Source organism: Temnothorax americanus, unplaced genomic scaffold (assembly GCF_048541705.1).
Source record: "Temnothorax americanus isolate GAGA-0224 unplaced genomic scaffold, ASM4854170v1 Scaffold72, whole genome shotgun sequence".
Taxonomy (NCBI): Eukaryota; Metazoa; Arthropoda; class Insecta; order Hymenoptera; family Formicidae; genus Temnothorax; species Temnothorax americanus.
In genome coordinates this window covers 402,013-422,017 of record NW_027509795.1, presented here as the reverse complement: position 1 = coordinate 422,017, position 20,005 = coordinate 402,013, and the positions used below count along the sequence as shown (strand labels likewise).

General features: G+C 36.6%; 2 protein-coding genes across 5 annotated transcripts; one reads left to right on the top strand and one right to left on the bottom strand.

The window, feature by feature from the left end:
- The first annotated feature begins 1,285 nt into the window (after positions 1 to 1,285).
- On the top strand, positions 1,286 to 3,620 carry LOC143906506 (RING finger protein 37). The gene is made up of 2 exons (XM_077422641.1): positions 1,286 to 2,162; positions 2,264 to 3,620. The coding sequence occupies exons 1-2, from the start codon at positions 1,540 to 1,542 to the stop codon at positions 3,078 to 3,080; spliced, it is 1,440 nt and encodes a 479-aa protein (XP_077278767.1). The 5' UTR covers positions 1,286 to 1,539; the 3' UTR covers positions 3,081 to 3,620.
- Positions 3,136 to 19,951, bottom strand: Vps13b (vacuolar protein sorting 13B). Of its 4 annotated transcripts, none has more exons than XM_077422637.1 (39): positions 19,589 to 19,951; positions 18,855 to 19,148; positions 18,382 to 18,559; positions 18,211 to 18,289; positions 17,844 to 18,019; positions 17,639 to 17,742; positions 17,278 to 17,527; positions 17,021 to 17,208; positions 16,720 to 16,929; positions 16,510 to 16,648; positions 16,265 to 16,382; positions 16,049 to 16,191; positions 15,776 to 15,948; positions 15,529 to 15,705; positions 15,171 to 15,459; positions 14,918 to 15,077; positions 14,451 to 14,838; positions 14,165 to 14,300; positions 13,837 to 14,004; positions 13,554 to 13,771; positions 13,246 to 13,462; positions 12,978 to 13,182; positions 12,670 to 12,847; positions 12,234 to 12,554; positions 11,937 to 12,140; positions 11,696 to 11,811; positions 11,254 to 11,605; positions 11,061 to 11,180; positions 10,860 to 10,979; positions 10,494 to 10,757; positions 9,796 to 10,422; positions 9,626 to 9,721; positions 5,907 to 9,480; positions 5,373 to 5,777; positions 5,105 to 5,281; positions 4,855 to 5,025; positions 4,573 to 4,766; positions 4,151 to 4,492; positions 3,136 to 4,078 (listed from the first exon to the last, which is right to left on the bottom strand). In XM_077422637.1, exons 2-39 carry the CDS (start codon positions 18,939 to 18,941, stop codon positions 3,848 to 3,850), a joined length of 11,295 nt encoding a protein of 3,764 aa, XP_077278763.1. In that variant the 5' UTR covers positions 18,942 to 19,148; positions 19,589 to 19,951; the 3' UTR covers positions 3,136 to 3,847. The 4 variants fall into 4 exon arrangements, with proteins under 4 accessions (XP_077278763.1, XP_077278766.1, XP_077278765.1 ...); XM_077422640.1 differs by having other exon boundaries at positions 14,165 to 14,291; XM_077422639.1 differs by having other exon boundaries at positions 19,712 to 19,951.
- Between the last annotated feature and the right edge of the window lie 54 nt (positions 19,952 to 20,005).

The window sequence follows — 20,005 nt, the reverse complement described above, 5'->3', positions numbered from 1 at the left end:
TCTGCGTCTTATGTAGATAGGCCTTTACATGGAGCGCGGAAACGCGGAAACGCGGAAACGCGGAACAGAATAGTAACTAGATTCCGCGTTTCCGCGAGTTGAGTCCCGCACGTTTGAACGGAAAAGCGGAATCCGCTATTATAATATCGTGTATGTATGTACCCTCTGGCTTGCATAAGATACTTTAACCATCAACATGATGTTTGGATCTATAATATTATACTGCCACTTTTATAAAATAATAAAATAATCGAAGAGTATGTAAAAGCTTTCTTTTTCAATGTGATTATAGACAACTCCGAAATTTGATGGAGTATTATACTGTATCCGCGTTGACAACGGATTTTGACGCGTTCGTTCCGCGAGCTTGTTTCTCCTTATATTACATGGAGCACAATTTGCGCGGAAAAGCGGAATAGTATAGTGACAAATAGACATTTGTATTTATTTCTTAAAATTGTGTTCACTTAATTCATTGCAATTTTTATTAATATGCTTATCTTTTCAGCTTATTTATTGAATACAAGCATTTTAATCAATAAATACCGTTAAAATTAATATTTTATAATTCTCCGTTCCGCTTTTTCCGCTCAAAATATGCTCCATATATATAAGGCATTCAAAATAGACAGAACGGATCGACGGAAATCTAGTAAACCGCGTGTCCGCGCTCTATGGCCGGTATTCATAATCAGACCTTATTTCAAGACTTTCTTAAGTAATATTTTAAGATGCTAATACGGCTCTGTGATTGGTTAATGGCATTAAATATAAGAACCGACTATGAATACCGGCCCATGTAACGGCTGGGTTCGGGGAGCGCGCTTTTAGCGCTATGAGCGTGCTCTGTCCTTGTTCAACTTTCAGTAAGTAACAGAGACAGAATGACGTTGTCAACGCTATAGCGTCTCCTCGAACGTGCAGTAATGGCACCCTGAGAGCCTATTACGTATATCTTTTCACGAGCTGAAAATGCGAAAAGTGAACAGATTTACTAGATTTCGACCAATGAAATCGTGGATACTTTAGTAAATTCTCTCACTTTTCGCATTTTCCTCGTGAAAAGATATACGTAATAGGCTGATCTCAATATATCTCGGCCCTCGACAAATCAAGTGCCTCTACGTTGGAGTTGGAAACTCCGGCACAATAGTGCCAACATTTCGAAACTTAAGTCTTATCGCGCCCGAATCCCTGGTTGCGTTCCAAAATTCACTCTGGGTAACTAAAATCTATAGTTTACGTCACGTATATACACTATAGCATTTTAGTGAATTTTGGAACGCAGCCCTGAATAGTCGTTCGCCATATCGAATCTAACCTGAAAATCAAGTGTCAATTGTCATTACAAGAAGAAGAAAACAAGAAGAAAGAGAAAAAATCGTGGGCATATGTCAGGATTATCAGAACTCGTAAGTCTGATTAAACTTGTGACGATGCTGATTTTTCACGATAATTAATACTATACGCGCAAAGCGTATGCATTTTACAATATTCAATACTGTATTGCTATTAGCAGTCTACAAACATAGATGAAAGATGCTCTTGAATTTTTGCGATCCTCGCTTATGCCCAGAAATTAAATGCAGTGCTGTTAGCACGGACGGATACGAGGTGACCAATTTGATAAGCGACTCCGGCAAAGGGTATCTCGCGTATTCCTGCATCAAACCACCGATTCACATAGACATCACGTTTCTTTGCAACGTGTCGCTCAATCATGTATTGATCTGGCCAGCCGTCGGATCGCAGAAGTCGTCGGGCTTTCAGCTTTCCTCCAGGAACACCAACGACAACAATATCCCGTATACCTTGTTATCCAGTGGGTTTCTGGGTCCCCATGATGCTGGATTGTTGTTTTATTCGGGCGACATTGACCCCGCAGGAATCCCTACACCAGCAAATTTCTTGAGACGTTATATTAAAACTTCTATAAGACACCTAACTAAGTACGCTCACGTTTTACGTATAACAATATGTAAAACGGTAAATTCAGTGCCAGCATTGGGGAAGATTGAAGTATGGGGAACGGTATCTCCACGATGTGGGAAAGATGTTGTAGCAAGCGTGCACACTTTATGGGCTAAACGTCAAGCTCCGTCACCATTGCATGTAACTGAATTTAAAACGGACACTACTTCTATAGACACCAGAGACAACAGGTATATACACAATTATAATAGGTGTATATGATTATAAATTATGTGATATGTTGTATACTATTAACTGTTAATTAACATACGTGTTTTTCATACATACGCAGACTGAAGAATGATGCAACTTTGGAAGTTCCCGAAAGCTTCCTAGATTCCATTACATGGGAATTAATGACTCAACCAGTTATACTACCCAGTGGTAATGTAATAGATCAGACGACGTTGGAGAAACATGAAAAAAATGAAGCAATTTGGGGTAGACCGTTATCAGATCCATTCACAGGCTTGGGATTTAATGATGACCGTAGACCAGTCATGGCAACCGCGCTCAAGTCAAGAATTGACAAATTTTTACTGGACAACAGCAATCGGAATGAGGTAAAGAGAATGCCAAGAGTCTTAGGTCGTGATCCAACTTCAGCTATAGCGGGAGACAGAAGAATAATTGAAGTACCAAAGTGTGTATTACATAAGAATTCGTTAAAAAGGACTGCTGAAGATATTAAACCAAGTGCATGCAAACAGATAACAGATAACAATTCGCAGTGTATAAAGAGATATTGCCACAAACTGCCGATAGCAGTTATGCCTAAACGACCCACTGCCTGTGCTATAACAAAACCAAAACAGCTCACAAAGATTTCAACTTCTTTCAAATTAGCACATAATTCTCAAAACCAGAAAAGGGATGATAAGTTAGATTTACTGTTATCCAATATGAAACGCTTTAGCACGCCAGAAAAAGTGGAGTTACATAATATATCTAACACATGTGATTGCTGTAAAAATAGTATTTTTTATAGGCTTCCATGTAAACACGTGATATGTCGAAAAGTATTATTATCTGTTGAAAATAGCCAGTGTAAATCTTGTGGTTTTTCTTATAAGTCGAGCGAGATTGAACGGATTCATGACAATACCTAAATAGATAACAATACGAGTATAATATACATTAATAAACATTATAAATTAGTAATACTCAATTTTTTATATGCATTTATTATATGCCAGATTTTGTCCACAGTATGCAAAATATATTATTGTATGTAACACACTGAATCGTTAGATCAATATTACACAATTCACGACAATTTCAGTGATAGTAGAATTGCTCACAATGTTTTGGCACATAACATATGTGTGTACGTACATAAATGTGTAAATAATGTTTATAAAAGTTTATTTTTTCATTTGTCGTATGATACGTGATAACTTAGAAACAAAGTTCATGTATTGTTTCTTAATTTGTACGCGTTTCTGCATAATTTTTAAAAAATAAGTAACATTATAAATATTTTACAGAATTTGTATACTTTGTTTAGCTTGTACACTAGATTTATAATAAATTTATACATTATAAATTCGCAATATACATTCTCTACATAAAACGAAAGCGACAATTGTGTTATGTATTTTAATAGAAGTAAAGATAGGCATTCAACTATAAACATCTTGGAATCTTGATTACTTGGAATCTTATTTACTCAGAAATTTGGGAAGTACTTTCTTTAATTCATCCTTTTAATTATACTGTTTGCACGTAGCTTTTGGAATAGAGTACGATTCCAAGGAGTACGATATACTTTAATATTCAAAAGACATATCGAATTTGGATGCATTTGACCATACAGTAATATTTAAAATATCTTCTCAGCTATTGCTTAATTACAATCGTCTGGAAATACGTTTGATTACAAAACGGCGAAACCGGAACCTTGATTTTGTCGCTTGGCAATGTTGAACAGTGATAATAAATAATTACGGGTATCCGGACAAACGTAAAACGTGAGTGTATGTTCTGGATGTGGGGATGCTCTTTCAAAGGTATCAGATTGTCTGTCGCTATTGGTTGATACACTGGCCAAACCAGTGCTGCTTGTCCGCACATATTCCTCAACTCGCGCCCTCATTTCTTGATTCATCTTAAAGAAAAGAGAAGCTCATGTATATATTTATTAGATTTACATGATTTGTGTCTGACATCTGAATTTTACCTCGTGTTCAGCCGGTGATAACGGTCTGCTCAATTGTATTGCGGTTGGCGGACAATATAAACACAACATTGTCGATTCCGTGATGTGATCGACGCTTGTCAGTTCTTTCAGCGAAAATATCCGTTCTACGCTGTCTTCTGCCATATTAACGAGTAATAAAGCTTGTCGCGTGAGGACGAGTGTCACCGCGCGATTACTGCCCTGATGAATCACGTAGTCTGCGCTGGTTACATGAAGGATACTGTCTTGACTGTGATCGAGTAAGGGTGATAAACGCCAGGTATATCGCACAGATGTACTGTTATTGCCAGTAGTATATTGCACGATTGGTCTTTGACGTGGCTGTAAAAATACACGAAAATCAATATGGAAGTAAAATGTGAAACTATTAGAACTGGAAGATATTTATTATTTGAGTTTACCGTCGGTAACGAATTCCATCCAGCTCCTTGCAGTAATCCTTGACCTGTGAGAGCAACCAGCTCTGCGGCACCGCTCAATGGCTTAGTGACGACACCAACTAAACCGAGTCCAACTCCGGTGACTAGACTTTTGGTCGTTGCCTCACCTGACCATACTTGCTGCAAAGGATGATGCGCCAAGCCCGCCACGGCCGCTAATTAACAATTAACAATTAGCTATTGCGTTCTAATAATTTTTAAAATTTATCATTTGCATTCTAAAATAATATTTAAAAAAATTACCAAGCAGACTCATTCCAAGACCAGTTAAGCCTTGATAGAGTCCTTGCGCCATGCCTTGAGGACGCATTCTGCGCGACTCTTCTTGTCGCTGAAGATGCTCTTCGTCCAATGTTAAACGATCCAAGTTCCGTGCAACACTAGACGCCAGTTTCGTTACGGAATTTACAGTACCTGGATACGTGAATCGAGATATTATTTACTTTTTTTTAAGTATCCAAAGCAATGATATAAATATTAACAGTTTCTCTACCTGCTGTGACGTGTTTCATCAGACTGGCTGACCCGTGTGTAATTCCAACGATAAAACCCCATGGACCTTGTAGCAGTCCTTGGAATGGTAATGAAACGAAATCTCTAAGACCAGATCCAAGTGCTTGCGCCAAGCCTCCCGGCGATCCAAGTATCTCTAATGATCCAACTACCCAGCCTGGTAAACAGATGTAATGTCGGTTACTTACTCTATTATTATATCAAATTAATGTATATAAAATAATTGTTTTATGTGTATGAATGTATACCTGCTCCGAATATGGCACCAGATAAATAATGCATCGTAAGTGCATTGCCAAGTCTGTAAGGAGTGGTCAGTAGGTTCTTTCTTTCAAAGGTACCGAAATGTAGCGGGGAATGATCCAAGGCAATGTAAAGTCGCATAGAAGTATGAACACTTAGCAAAATCGATACCGGCTCTATCACGAAGTTCTGCAATCTCAGTGGTTTGCTTAAAATTTTCGAATCCATCATAATGTAGTCCGGTATGTACATTGCGTTCGACGCAGCTATCGTTTGCATCTTTTTAAGACTGTCACCCAATACCAATCGCGATGGTATCATCGAAGTCGCGTAATCTAATAATTGCGTTATGTATGTATCCTCGATGTATGCGCTAATAGGTGCAACTTTCATGCGATATTCCTTTGATGCTGCAACAGAGAGAAATATATACTATTATTCATGAAATAAATAACATTAATCTGTTTAAAAAAACATTCGTTATCTACATATTTCTCTTTTATTGAGATAGATATAATTAATACATATAAAATATATACCTATTATATTTCCGTTTATTTCCCAGATGTATTCGATGGCTATCAAAGAATCTTGTTTGATCTTTTCCATATTCGTCATTAAGCAGTTATTGCTATAAAATGCTATCTCTCTGTTCGGCAACGGATTCTGATTTATTAATACTACGGGGAAGTCGAAACCTCCCTGATCGAACAATTGATTATCTAATTGCAAGTCGCCTATATAGCAATAGAGATTAATAAATCTAGCTTTTGAATTTACAGTAACGACCAAGTCTGTCATGGACAGGCTTGCGACTTCGATTCTTTGTGCATTTTCATTGATATCGTGAAGGATAACAATAGTACATGCGCGCAGGTAAACGATTACAGAGCCTTCCTTCGAATTAGTCGAATTAGCGTCGTTAGTGGACTTCGAACGATCCTCGTCAGTGCAAGTTTTTGTATTTGTCATCTTCGGAATTAATTGCTTTGAACTCGAGGTAGGCATCTGCTCCGTCGCCAAAATATCTTCTTGGGCTGAGAAAAAACTTGTTAGTGATGTCGAGCTACTCGAACTTTGTACATATGACAATAGCTTATCCTCTTCCGATCTCCTCAGTTGAGAAGGATTATTGTACGCGGTATCGTGATCTTTCACCGTGCTCTTCTTTCGCAGCAATCTGCTCCTAATGTCTTGGGCGGATATTTCAATTTGGGAGATAGGTACGATGCTTATGTGAGTGGTGTAGCAGCGATTGTGCATTATGAGCTTTACATCGCCGTACAAGGGTAATCGTAGATATTGATCTATCGGTGTAGATGACAACGCGGACAGATTTACGCCTCTCGACCACTTTAGATTTGCCTTCCCTGCCGCCTGATCATTCTGCATGGTGGAAAATAACAACACGTTCGACGCGCTTGGAACCGTAGTGTCGGGCAGTCTGTTACTGACACAGGGAAGAGAATAGTGAGACGTCGCTCCGCTGTCGACTTCGCATATCCATGCGAAATGAGCGCTGTCCGGCAATATCTCGTTCCCTCTTTCGTCGGCTTGTCCCAACAGGATCTTGAAACCGCAGGCGTTCTCGATCAACAGCTGCGGATGATCGTCGCTGTGTATCACGACGTACGTGCTGCCTCTATCCTCCTGCGTTGTCACAATGACCGGCATGGTGGAGGAACCGTTTGGAATCACGACGGATTTGCGACTCATAGCTTGATCCACTCTAATCGGACAGGACCACTTGTGGCCGAGGCTGAGAGATATGTACAACACAAGCGGCTCGACGTTGCTCTCCGTGTACAAGGTGTACCACTGTACGATCGGCGTGCCCTGTCTTTGATCTTCGGACGGTGAGATATTCAGGCTGCAGGGAGTGAGATCATGGGGCAATTGCAGATCCCGTGCTTCCTCATGTACCGCGAGCGTAGCCACGCACAATTCTTGAGGCGTCAGATTCGCGATCACGTGGCTGCTCGTGATCCGCACCAGGCGCATGTCCTGGTGCATGGAGGAACCGATGCTCAGGATGGACACGCTCGTGCCACAGTCCACGAATGTCTTGATGTTCCCCTCCACCGGCACGAGGCCGCAGATTCGAGGCATGTAGAAACTCTGGCTCCAATCGGGTCGCGCCAATTGCAACGTTTGTGACGTGTAATAAGTGTCGCCGATTCCGACACCCACGTGAAAGGTGCTCTCCAACTTGGGCGGCGTGACTATGCCGTAGTGAGGGATCTGACAGAGCTCCGTATCCTCCGACACCAACGAGATGTGGCAGCCTAGCGAATTCATTACGAAGCACCAAGGCTGCAATTCCAGCAATAGGGTGCTGGAGACCAGTCCTGCGTCCTGGTACTTCACTTGTACGTGCGTCTGCGGCTGTTCCGCGGATATCCACTCCTCGGTGTCATCTCCCTGGAAAGGCCACTTTACCTCGTCTTTTCTGTCCTTGAGTTCTCGCAGAATTTTATCGATATCCTCAACCTCGGGTCTTCGAAAAAACTTCCGTTGATCCACAGAGCTGTATGAAAGCGGCACGTAAGGATTCGAGGCGGAAACCCCCGATTCCAATTGAAACGTCAGCTGATGGAAGTGCTCGAACGTACCGGGACAGTACAGCTGCTGACACTCGCCACGACCGTTCACCATCGTGCTGGATGACATCTTTAAAGACGGCGTTTCCATCTGTACTCTGGCCGGTACCGGTAGGTGCGATCTGATCATGTAGAGGGGACTCAGTACCGCGAGAATTTTCATTTTGTCCTGTATCATCTGCGTCACAATCCGTACCCAGATGCTCAAAAATTGACCGCGTTCTTGAAGAGGTACTTTCACGAGCCACGGTTGGCCCCATTTGATATTAGGTTGCAATGGAATGTCCCCGGTCCAAGATAAGTGCGTCAAGTTAGTGAAACGTAGCCGCATAGCCATCTTCTTGTTATTTTCAAGCATGATAGACGACGGAAAGCTTTTGCCTGGTATGGAGTAGACCTCCTTGGAGACCGTTACCTTAGAGCCAACTTCTTCTTCGTATTTTACTAATCTCATCTCGAAATTATCCATTGATTGATTGGAAATCACGAGTTGCCCCGAAAATGTTACGAGCTTCTGTGTGGCGGAAAGCGACGTAACGTTTACGAAGACCGCCGTGCCAATCATCGAATTATTGAATTCTATCACTTGAATGCCGTCCTTGTTGACGGGAAAAGATCGGCTCCATACCCAAGCATTCTCCTCGATTGATATCCGTATCATTTGATTGCCAATCTGCCGCCAAGAATAGAAGTTACATTGTCTGCTTTCGAGAAGTATACTATCTCCAGTGCCGCTTTGACCGAAACGTATGGATATGTTACTATCGTTGGCTATTACATAACGAGTTAGGACAATCACGCTCTTTTCCTCTTCGTCAAAAGACGCCAGCCACAAATGAGTGGAAACTGCGAGAGTGTGAGTTATTGCTGGTCCTAATTTTAATGTGAACGGGTTGCACGTTAATGACGCGTCTATCTTTTCTGACAACGACAACTGAAATCTCCCTTCCAGGGCATCCAGCACTTCCTGCATGGTTAAATGACTGTAATCCAATACGTGTACGCTCAAGCTGCCGCCGATGTCGAGCAGTATCGAGTCATCTATCCACTTATTAAATACTAGAACAGCTCCCTTCTGTTCCACGGACATAAAACATTGTATCTCGGGAATTTTTCCATTTAGAGTATATTTGTCTAGTGGCGGCGGCAAGTTATTATATACACTCGTATCGATATGATTGTACAACGATACATGGAGGACGCCGATATTTAAGGCGATCTGTATGTTCGGTATTAACAAGGGATTAAAGTAGGAATCGATACGCAGGCAGGCAGCGAGAGCACGAGCGGAAACGATGCTTTTCGAGATCGGTCGCTTGCCGTTAGATAGAATAACTACGCGCCACACGCAAGCTACTGCCCGTGCCGGTGCTTTCTCCGGCAGATCCAATCGGTAAGAATCCGTTTCCGATAGATAAAAATCTGCATAACGCTGGTACGACATGTGACTATCGCTCCAATATTCGAGAATACAGGGAACTTTGTCGATGTAATCACCATCCGCATCCGCTGTCTATAACGAGAAAAATTGAGTAAATAAACGTATTGTTTCGCAGCTTGGAAATAGAGAAAATTATATCTTCGAAAAACATTCGTTCTTTTGTATTCAAGCTGAATACTAATGTTGATCGGCCAAAATACTAAGCACTCTCACTTACCTCAAATGGAACAGGAGAAATGTGTATCCTTGTTAACATGCGCGGTTGCGGATATCTCCAAGCCATCGCTTGCTGAGGATAAACAAAGAATACCACCTACAAACAGAAATAAGATTAAGAACAACCTTTTTGGTTTTAACTTTATTTGTGACTTATATAGTTTAACTAACTTGATACGGAAAAGGTAACTCGTCCGCAGTGCCATCGACGAACTGGAATGCACCCGCCTTCAGATCATCCTTGTAATGTTGTTCAGTCGATAGCGCGATTTGCTTCTCATTTCTATTTTCGCTCGTAGACAACGAGGCGAACTCGCTTAAGAGTAACTGGCAATCTTGCAAAACCATTTTCATAATTTTTATCTGATCCGGTCCAAAATCGAGATACAGACTTTCACTGTCTGCCTGTATTTGTATTTGTGGAATGATTTCGCTACTGTACGAAGATTCCCAAAGTAAACAAGTCGTTACGTTGCAACACCATGGATTTAATAGCACTTTGATATTCCCATTTAAGATAGCAGATATAATGAAAGAATCTATGGACAGATTTGAATATATTCTGTCTGGTCTCAGAAGTGTCGATAGGTTTCCGTTTAACGATGCTAAACTGGTAATAATTTCTGCTCCGGTGTCAGTCTTCAAGGATAATACAATCTGTCTTGTATTTAAATGTAAATCAGGTACACTGAATTTCCTCGATTTCGTTGGCACTGCTAAATTTTGCGAATCCATATCCGTAGTTTCATTCTTCTCTGTAGGTACTTGCACGTCGTCATCGATAAAACACGATAACACCTAGAACATTGATATAATTTAGAACTGCTGAAAATCTATACGAATATGTTATACATTCTTTGTTGAGTTACCTTATTCCGTATGTTATAGAGTTGATTGAGCCGGGATAAAGAGAGATGTACTTTCGTCGGTCGTCCCATTTCAATGAAAAACTGGCGGTTTTTGCCTAGAATCATTTCAGATTTTATTGTCGCAAAAGAAGGTGGAATACCCGTGTCTGGATGTGGATCTCCATGCTTTGTTTCTATCATATAAATTTTGAAATCCTTCTCGCTCGGTATTGCGTTTAGATTTTGTGCATCGCCGAGCGCTGTTGTTATATCGAAACAAGATATCTATAAATTCCGCAACGATATTAATTAAAATAAAATATTTGATAATATATGCCACATTAATATTAAATAACGTATTAATTTTTTGTAAGTAAAAATACGTACTTGTATCTTTTTAGATAAATGTTGCTGAGAAAAATAAATGTTTGGCTGGTTGATCATTAGGTAAAGTAATGGCTGTTTTATATTGTAATTATCATCTTCGCAGTCAGTTTTGTGTATATCCTAAAAATAATATTCATATTTTAATAATAATATTAAAATACTACAATTGAATAAATTAATCCCAATGTAACTATTGCTCACTATGTTATCCTCTAAATCAGGGAATGTATTCTGGACTTCATATAGGATAAATGTTATCTTTCCGCAATTTACTAAAAATTCAAACGGTGGAAGTATCATAGTTTCAACCATGGGCCTTTCCTACAAGAAAAAATCATTACTTTTAATATAAATTCTGAATTAAATCATGAAACGCTGTTATATGATAACTTACAATTATTGTGGAATGCATGCTGGACATTTCAAAATCGACACCACTATCTTTTGTAAAGTCGATATCTGAATCATCTGACGTCTGTTTCAGCCAGCTAATAGGTTTAATGCTTTGAGCTCCTGAAGGAAATCTTTGAACTATATTATTAGAACTATTTTTATCGTCCAGTTTCTCAAAATTTCCAGACAATAACGTCATAAATTCATTATTGAGCGTTGATATTAATTTAATTTGATCTAAATTTATTGTCAATTCTATGTCTGTAATGCAATTTACTTCAACGGCGCTTCCACAGACAATTGTGTCTCCTTTAAATGTGACAGCTGGGGCAATAATTAAGCAGACATCAAATCTAGGATTAAATATTAAAATTAGAATATTATAATTATCATGTAAATTTTCACGCATTTAAATTATATTAATTGCATTTTAATTGTATTACTTCGTTAATACTGGAGATGTTGAAAAGTATGGATCTAGACTACTACCATTCCCGAGCTTATTCCACTCTAATGCTGGATTCTCGTTCATTGTATATAAGTACGATTGAGACATCCTCTGAAAACAATAATGCTTGTATCAAATCTGTTTCAAAAATTTTCTTTTAAGTTTTAGAGTTTAGACAATATGTATAAAATATTTCCTTAAGAATTCTGGAAAAAACAATAGTTTTGACAGTAAACCTTATTAATGCTTAGCTGATAATTCTTCCAAGTAGTGGTATATGCACACACTCCTTTAACACTAATTTGATATTGTCGATCCTCTACAGCCGAACCTGGTACGTTTAATATATTTGCTCGAGCAGCCAGTTGATAAATGTCGGTTCGTAATGGAACTCTACAAATTGGATTTTCTGCATCCGGCGTAATACGAATGCCGTCCAACTATATAATATATAATATAATACCAAAATAAATAAGTTTAAATATTAAATCTTTATAATAAGGAAATTATACAAGAGCAAAATGATTTACAACCTGAAGCATCAATAAATCGTGTTGTAATTTATTCGTATCAGTCGGCATCATGAGACGAAAACCTTTGAATTCAAAATGTATCAATGGCAACGATTCATTATTTAAGTTGGTTATGCCAACTAATGGTGTGCCCATGTTTTTATAACGGATAGATTCCGTGTTTTTTTCAGTAGATGAATTCAGACACGTAAAAGGTTTCACCAGTTGAGCATATTTGCTAATTACACTAATTGGTAAGATTATATCGACCATTTGCATTTTGATAAGTATTTCAGAAATGTAACCGTTCGTAGACAACGTAGAATCAAGCAGCAATTCTTTCTAGATATTAGAGTATCATAAAATTAGTTTCACAAGTAAATAAATAAATAATATTCTTAATTTAAGCATGACTGATTGTGAATAATTAAGTACAATGATTGAATAATTACCCTACCTTCTGAGGTTTGTAATGCTTCTGAGTACCCCAACGTGTGTATACATTTCCAGATTTCGCACGAGTAAGTGTAAAACTTATAAAACCAGAATCATCACCTTTCTCCAAATTATCTTCCCTTCCACAAAGTACCAACCCGGCATATTCACCGACATCCCAATTTGATGCATGTGGACCTCTATCAAATCACAATATAAATGTATAATTAAACAATTATTGCACATAACAATAAAAATGTGTTTCAAAATATTTTCTGCTAAGATCTTGATATTACATAATGTACAAATATTTTACAAAAATTAATTTACCTAATGTAATGAAATATTGTAGCTGTTGTTATCTTATTTTTTATTTGCATATAAACCGATTGCAAATCTAACGATGTTATAATATCTTCCAGTTCTAACATTAATTTTAAAGAAGATGTGTCCTCTCGTCCCATAATGTATAATTTAATTGCTACCTTTGTTATGGTCCACTGAATCCACGCTGTTACAACTAAACCATCTTTTTCTGTAAAAATTTGCATATATTAATGACAAAAACAAATAAGAAATAAAAATAAATTCAGCTTACCATGTCCCAGTTCATCTTTCGATGTAGACATGGTTGAATTGGTGGTATCCTCTTGATACATTATTTGAGTCGGACTGGACGGAGTTTGAGGTATAGTAGGAAGAACAATTTGCATTTCGTTGCTCATCTGTGGTACAATTACATTGTCTTTCTGGGAACCACAGAAAATTTGTAATACTTTCATGATATTTGAAACTATACTGCTCATAAAAATAACCTGAAGTACATAAACACATATTGAAATTTATATCCTTTCGTCGTACTTAAGAGAGAGCTAGGCAAAAATAATAAAAAAAATTAATTAATACCTGATCTTCCGAAAGCGAAATAATGATAGGCGAATTATCAATATGTACACAAACGCTTAAAGCAGTAAGTGTATTTAACTCAGTTGCAGCTGTCTTAGTTGTAAGAGCTACTGTAGCGTTTAACGTAACTTTCTTTATGAAGTTCTTTTGTGTCTGCTGTTGCAATGTGTAACAGTGAAAATCGATAAGACTTAACGTCCATGGAAAACTTTGCATTCCTGAAATAGTAATAACAACAATAACAAGTTGTACTTTATCTTTTGCAAATTATAGATAAACTTACGATATGTCCACATAGATTCTGGTAATTTAGCAGGGAGATTCTGTAGATATGGGTTCAGCATCTCAGCATTCAGATTAGATGAATGTATAAGGAGACTTGGTAGCTTTATTATCATTATTTGTAGATCTTGATTTTCTATTAAAGCTCTGTCCTTGGCTTGTTCTATGCCTTGTAATATATTTTATAATTAATTATTATTATATAAAGATATAACTGTATTAATGTTTATTAAAAAAACAAGGCTCATCAACAATAATAATGAGAACGAATCTAAAGGTAATTCGATCATCATCTTTTTATCTGTATTACACATAATTATAATATTTACCATCAGCTCCAATACCACTCATTGTATTAGATGGTATATAAATGATAATATGTCCTATATAACCATTTAGCACAAGACTGCACCACCACGAATACGATTCTGCTAATCTGACCAATATTCCCGATTTCTGTAAGTTCTAGATCATTTGTTTCTATCTTTAATACATGCCAACATGCCATATTGAGTTAAAAGAAATTGAATTTTTGTGTCAATAAACAGTAATCGATCGATCTAATTGCTTTGATATGTATATAAATAATAATATATTTGCGAATAATTTTAATACCTGTTGTTCCCCTTCCATTTTAAATCCACTTTTCTTTTGCGTTTCATCATTTCGTAGCGTTTTTGACTTTTCTGTCACAGCCGATCTTTTTTTCTCTTTGTCTGATGAACTGTGCACGCTTTCGTGTAGACTCGGAAATGTTTTTTTCCGGGTACCTGTATCGGATGATGTGCCTTCGGTAATCAATTGTTGGCTATCTGAACGTAATACATGTACACTTCCCGCTTTGTGATAAGTGGCACGATATTCCAGCCATTCAAAAAAAAGTGGGTCTAGGGAAGCTCTGATTTCGGAAATTTTAAATGAAACAAGAGATGGATGTGTTTGCGTTTCAACGTTTTTAGGAAATTGTACTACAGTAGACAACAACGGTACATTTCCTGCATCACTAAGAATATAAAGATCCAATAAGTCAAAATCTGTTAAAACTTCCTAAAACTATATATTATTAATATATATATGCAGACCTGCTATCATTTTCTGGGCCCGAAAGAATAAAGGCTTGTTGAGAATCATTGAGTGCAAAGATTTTTATAGAATTTACATTCATTTCATTTGATATCGTAACCGAAGATGACACGTTCTTGCAATTTATATTTTCTAGGTATAACTCTAAATACACTGGGCCTGTAATGTACAAAGAAAATTCAATTATATTTTGAGAAATAAAAACTAAAAAATCTATAATATGATAAAATAGAGTATTTAATATTCGCATACATTTCTCTTGACAGGCATCATTAAAAAGAGTAGAACAGGTAAGTGGATTCGTTGTATCTGTAGGATTCAAAACGGAAGTTATAATGGACACTGCAGCCATTAATTTTGCCTTGGTCCCCGTGATAGTAATACTGTCTGATTGAAAAAAGTATGACTTTTGAATCATGTCTATGTCTCGCCAGTATTGAGGATACAACAATACTTTTGAAGAAGCTTCCACTGAGTAAGGCATTACTATCGAAGTGTCACAAGTTTTGGTTAAGTGGAGTTGACTTTTCACTCCAATCACCTATAGAAGCATTTCAATATTAATCTTGAAGATGTGCATGATAAATATTGTGCACAAAACTTTGCTTACTTGTATATCGGTAATCGCATGGCACTGAATAAACATTTCTGGTGATAAGTCTGTTAATTTTGATGCACAAGCTACGAGTCTAAATGGATACATAGGCTGCACTATAGTAGCAGTTGCTTCATCACATTCAATACTTATAAAAGGATCATCTGTAAGAGCTAGAGATAATGGTGCAATCTGGAAAGACGTTATTCTATAAGTATCTAAAATAACTAACAAAAAAAAAGATATAATGGAGATACCTTACCCGAGTTTCGATTATTTTACGTTGTCGTGGTACTCCTATGACACAATGGTCTGCCAATTGTAATTGTAGCGACGCTCTTTTTAATACAAATTTTGTTTCTGTCATCGATACGTTTTCCCTGAGTGCTTCATATTCTTCCAACGTAACGAGAGGCAATTCATCGATAAGAGGATCTAAAATTTAATTTTAGATATAGCTCCTATTTTTACAATTTTTATTTAATATAAGATTACAGTTAAATCAAAACCTGTCTACATTGACACACATATTTACCTGGTTTCAGTACAAGGTAGGGATTATAATCATATTTTGCGGCAGCTTGTTTGATGGTATCAATACGATGAAAAACACCGGAACATAATCTGACTGTCAGATCACCAGTTACATATCTTATTACTCTGCGTTCCTGAAAATTGCTGCAAAAGGTAAGTCGTTTGTAGGAATTCTTTTTATCTTTTACACATGATTATTTTAAGATTTTTTAAACACCTATATTCGAAATTTGACCCAAATTCGAGCAATTTTTCAGGCGTTAGGTCCTCGGGTAATTCCACATAATAAACGTAATCCATCACAATTGCTGGACATCTTTCTAATAATTTTTCAACTAAAAAAGATATAAACTTTATAATTTAACGTACGTAACCCAGACAATACGCATGTCTCAAATCGAGACATTATGTTCATTATGAGAAGATAAATATTATTTATGTTGTAAATAAATTATATTATACCCGAAATTGTCGTCAAGTAATGATCTATTCCTTGTTTGTAATCCCTTTTCTTCCCCTTATTTTCCGCGGCGTCTTTGTCAAACAATGAATCTTTCAAATGATCAGTATTCAAGTTCCCAGCTGTTACGTAAAGAGGTGGCTATAATAATAATTTACTTCTCAGACATTCCATTTAATTTTGTATCTGACAATAATAATTAATCACTTTACCTGTACACCGTCAGCAACTTCTAGATGTCCACAGCTGCACGTTCCTCGTGGATAAAGCTGTATGCACGCTACTCCAACTTGAAAAGTCGTCATTGCAATTCCTTGAATTAAACTATCTATCACAACTCCGTTTAACCGAAGTGATAAAAAGGATTTGTACCTAAGTTTTCGAGATTTATAAAATAACTGCTCTTTGACACTTTCAACAGTCTGTAAAAAATGCATAAAATTCAGTTTTTTATTTCCACAGAATGATTATTTAAACAGAAACAATTCTCATTGAAATATATCATATTCATACCTTAAATGTTAAAGTAGCATCATCTATATAAACACCTAAATGTATAGTATGACCAGAATATGCCATTTGTTGCTCAGCAGACCAATTATTGTCCCAGTCAACAGGTAGAACAGACGACACCATGTCCCAAGCCCATCCACCCCATCCAACTGCATCTGTGGAAGTCCCTGCTATCTGATTTGTATCATCTGAAATATTATATTATATATTCTCAAAATATATAAAACTACTCGAGACAGCAAAAAAAAAAATTGAACCTTGTGCAACATCGTCTCTCTCATCCACAGTAATGGAAGATTTTTCCTTGCTTGGTGGAAATTGCTTTGTTTGTAATGCCAGCACTAAGGCAACCAATCTCAGGAGCATCGGTACTTGTTGTTCAGTCATACTAAATTCCATTTTCTCACAATGAAGATCAAGTCTCGTGATAGATGCTCTCTTCGAATTGTTGTTGTGATAGTTTATAATCATTCGAATTGTCATTGAACATCGATACAAAACAGGATCCTATATTAATATTCAGATTATTTAAATTGCGTAATATTTTTTCAATATGATACATGTTCTCATATCTTCAACATTTCTCAAGATAATTGTAAAAATATATTTCAGAAATACCTGATATATCTCTATCTTTCCTGATGCATCCATTTTATCTAAACACAACGTCAAGTCTTGGATAGTAATAACTTTCCTAAGCATCACTTCTTGAGTGTTGACCTCTAAACATTAATTAAATGTATTAAAAGCTTTAATAATAAGCATAATTTTATATGAATAATAATAATTTCAGACTCTGTAATTGTACATTAAAAATACCTACCGGCAAACGCTGGCTCCCATTTATTGTCGACAGTTTGCATACTTAAAAATCTGACATTTATGCTAAGTACAATATCCTCCTCCACATATTTCAGGATGAGATTGTTGCAGTGAATGGTAATATTATTAATAACTTTCGTAACTATACTTTTAATATATCCAGGTGGAGCTTCCTCTCTGCCATGAAAAATTAAATATCATTCTATATATATTTTTTATATTAAACAATTAAATATATATTAATAAATAAATACTAATAACTATCAGATAAATAAATAAAAATCCAACAAAATAAACAACATTAAAAAATAAATACTAAATAATAAAGTTTCATTATATAATTTTAGATTACAAAAAGCGAGACTTACTGCACTATTTCCTTCTTCTTTTGTAATGTCGTTGTATTAGTTTCTGTGGTATTCTCATCTTTCAATTTTAAAATGCACTCTATAGAAAAGAAATTACCAACGCATTAACATATCTTCAAAAAATATAATATTTTTATATATTCGATAATATTAGATAACATTGCTATATACCTATGGTATTAATGGTAACAACTATTGGCTCAGATGTAATTTTTACCCAAGGAACGTGTATCAACAATTCGTGAATATGGCCACTAACAAAGACAAATGGAAGATTAAGTTGTTCCTCCAATACCTCTAATCGTAGATCCAGATTCTGAAATGATGCATCTCCACCCCACAAGGATACCTGAAAGAAACGTTTCTCTCCCTGAAGTATCTCAAAGAACTATCTCGTTTGAAAAAGCATCATTAAATGTGCTCGCTTAATACATTACTAACTCATTCGACACTTTGAAACAAGAGTGATCAAAGTTATTTTGTGGAAACAATATAACTATTTTATAGATATTTCTTTATCCTTATGTAGACATTCCTTTTTCTTATTTCAAACTATCGATATTAATAAAAAGTAGTATACATTTTTAGAAAATAAAATTAATATAAATCCAACAAAACTTTTTATGTACATATGTATATTATACCTGCGACTGTTCCGGCTTAAAATTTTTAACATATTTCTCTACGTAGCTGAGAATCACTGGTGTTATGTAGGATTCCAATTTAAACATCGTGCTTGGTAGAGCAGAATATTTAGCATATTTTTACAAGTCCTCTTAATTGAAGATACCACCAGTTGTCTTATCACAAACTCCTTTTCCGCTTTCTCATAATAATGACATGTCGTATGATCTATACCATCTCTCTGTTCAATGAAGTAGCGGGCGACAATTTGGAATAAATATTATATATCTTGATGTATAGACATGTAGATTTGTCTGAAAGTTACAAAATAAATTCTGTATAAGTTACACAGATTATTATTATTATAGAAGAATAGATAGAAACTAACAATATTGTTCATACTATTATGTAATAAATATAAAAAGAAAAAACTCAAAGAGTTTTAGACAAAGTTAAAGAGTTTTAGTCTAAAACTTGTTGGACAAATTACGTCTAATAAATAAGATGTTTAAATATTATCAGAACTTTAATAGCCAGCAAGGATTACTTAATTTTCAGCATAATAGATCAACTTATAGACATGTCTGTCATACATGAGCCATGATGAAATTTGTTAAAAAATTATAGTGACGTGAATCAACATAAAATTGCATTTTATCATTGATGTTAATCGTTTACTCGTACGGTAATCACGCGCAAAGGAAATGGGTTAAATGGAATCATTGCGAAGCTTGGAAGAAACCAAATTTATTACAATTTATCGCAATCGAAGCTCTCCAACGGATCGACGTCCACGTCTCGTTTACAATGTGGTGCGACGGTACGCGATATTACAAGATATATTATCGAAATACATAATGTACAGAATCACACACACAGCTGATTCGCACCTGTCAGGCGACAAGCCACGCGACTCCGGTGAAGGTGAAGACACGTCACGAAACTGTTACACGAGCCCGTTTCGCGCCACGAGAACAGCGGACGCGGCGACAGCATCGATTCTGTCTGCCTAACTTTGAAAACTTGGAATTGTTCAGCCTTCGGTCGTGAAGCTATCCTGCGATCCGTCCACGCGTACAACGTCCGCTAACCTCACTTTGCAATTGTACATACCTACCCACGCACTGGCCGCCACGACATCGACCTTCTATTCACTTATATATTCACTATT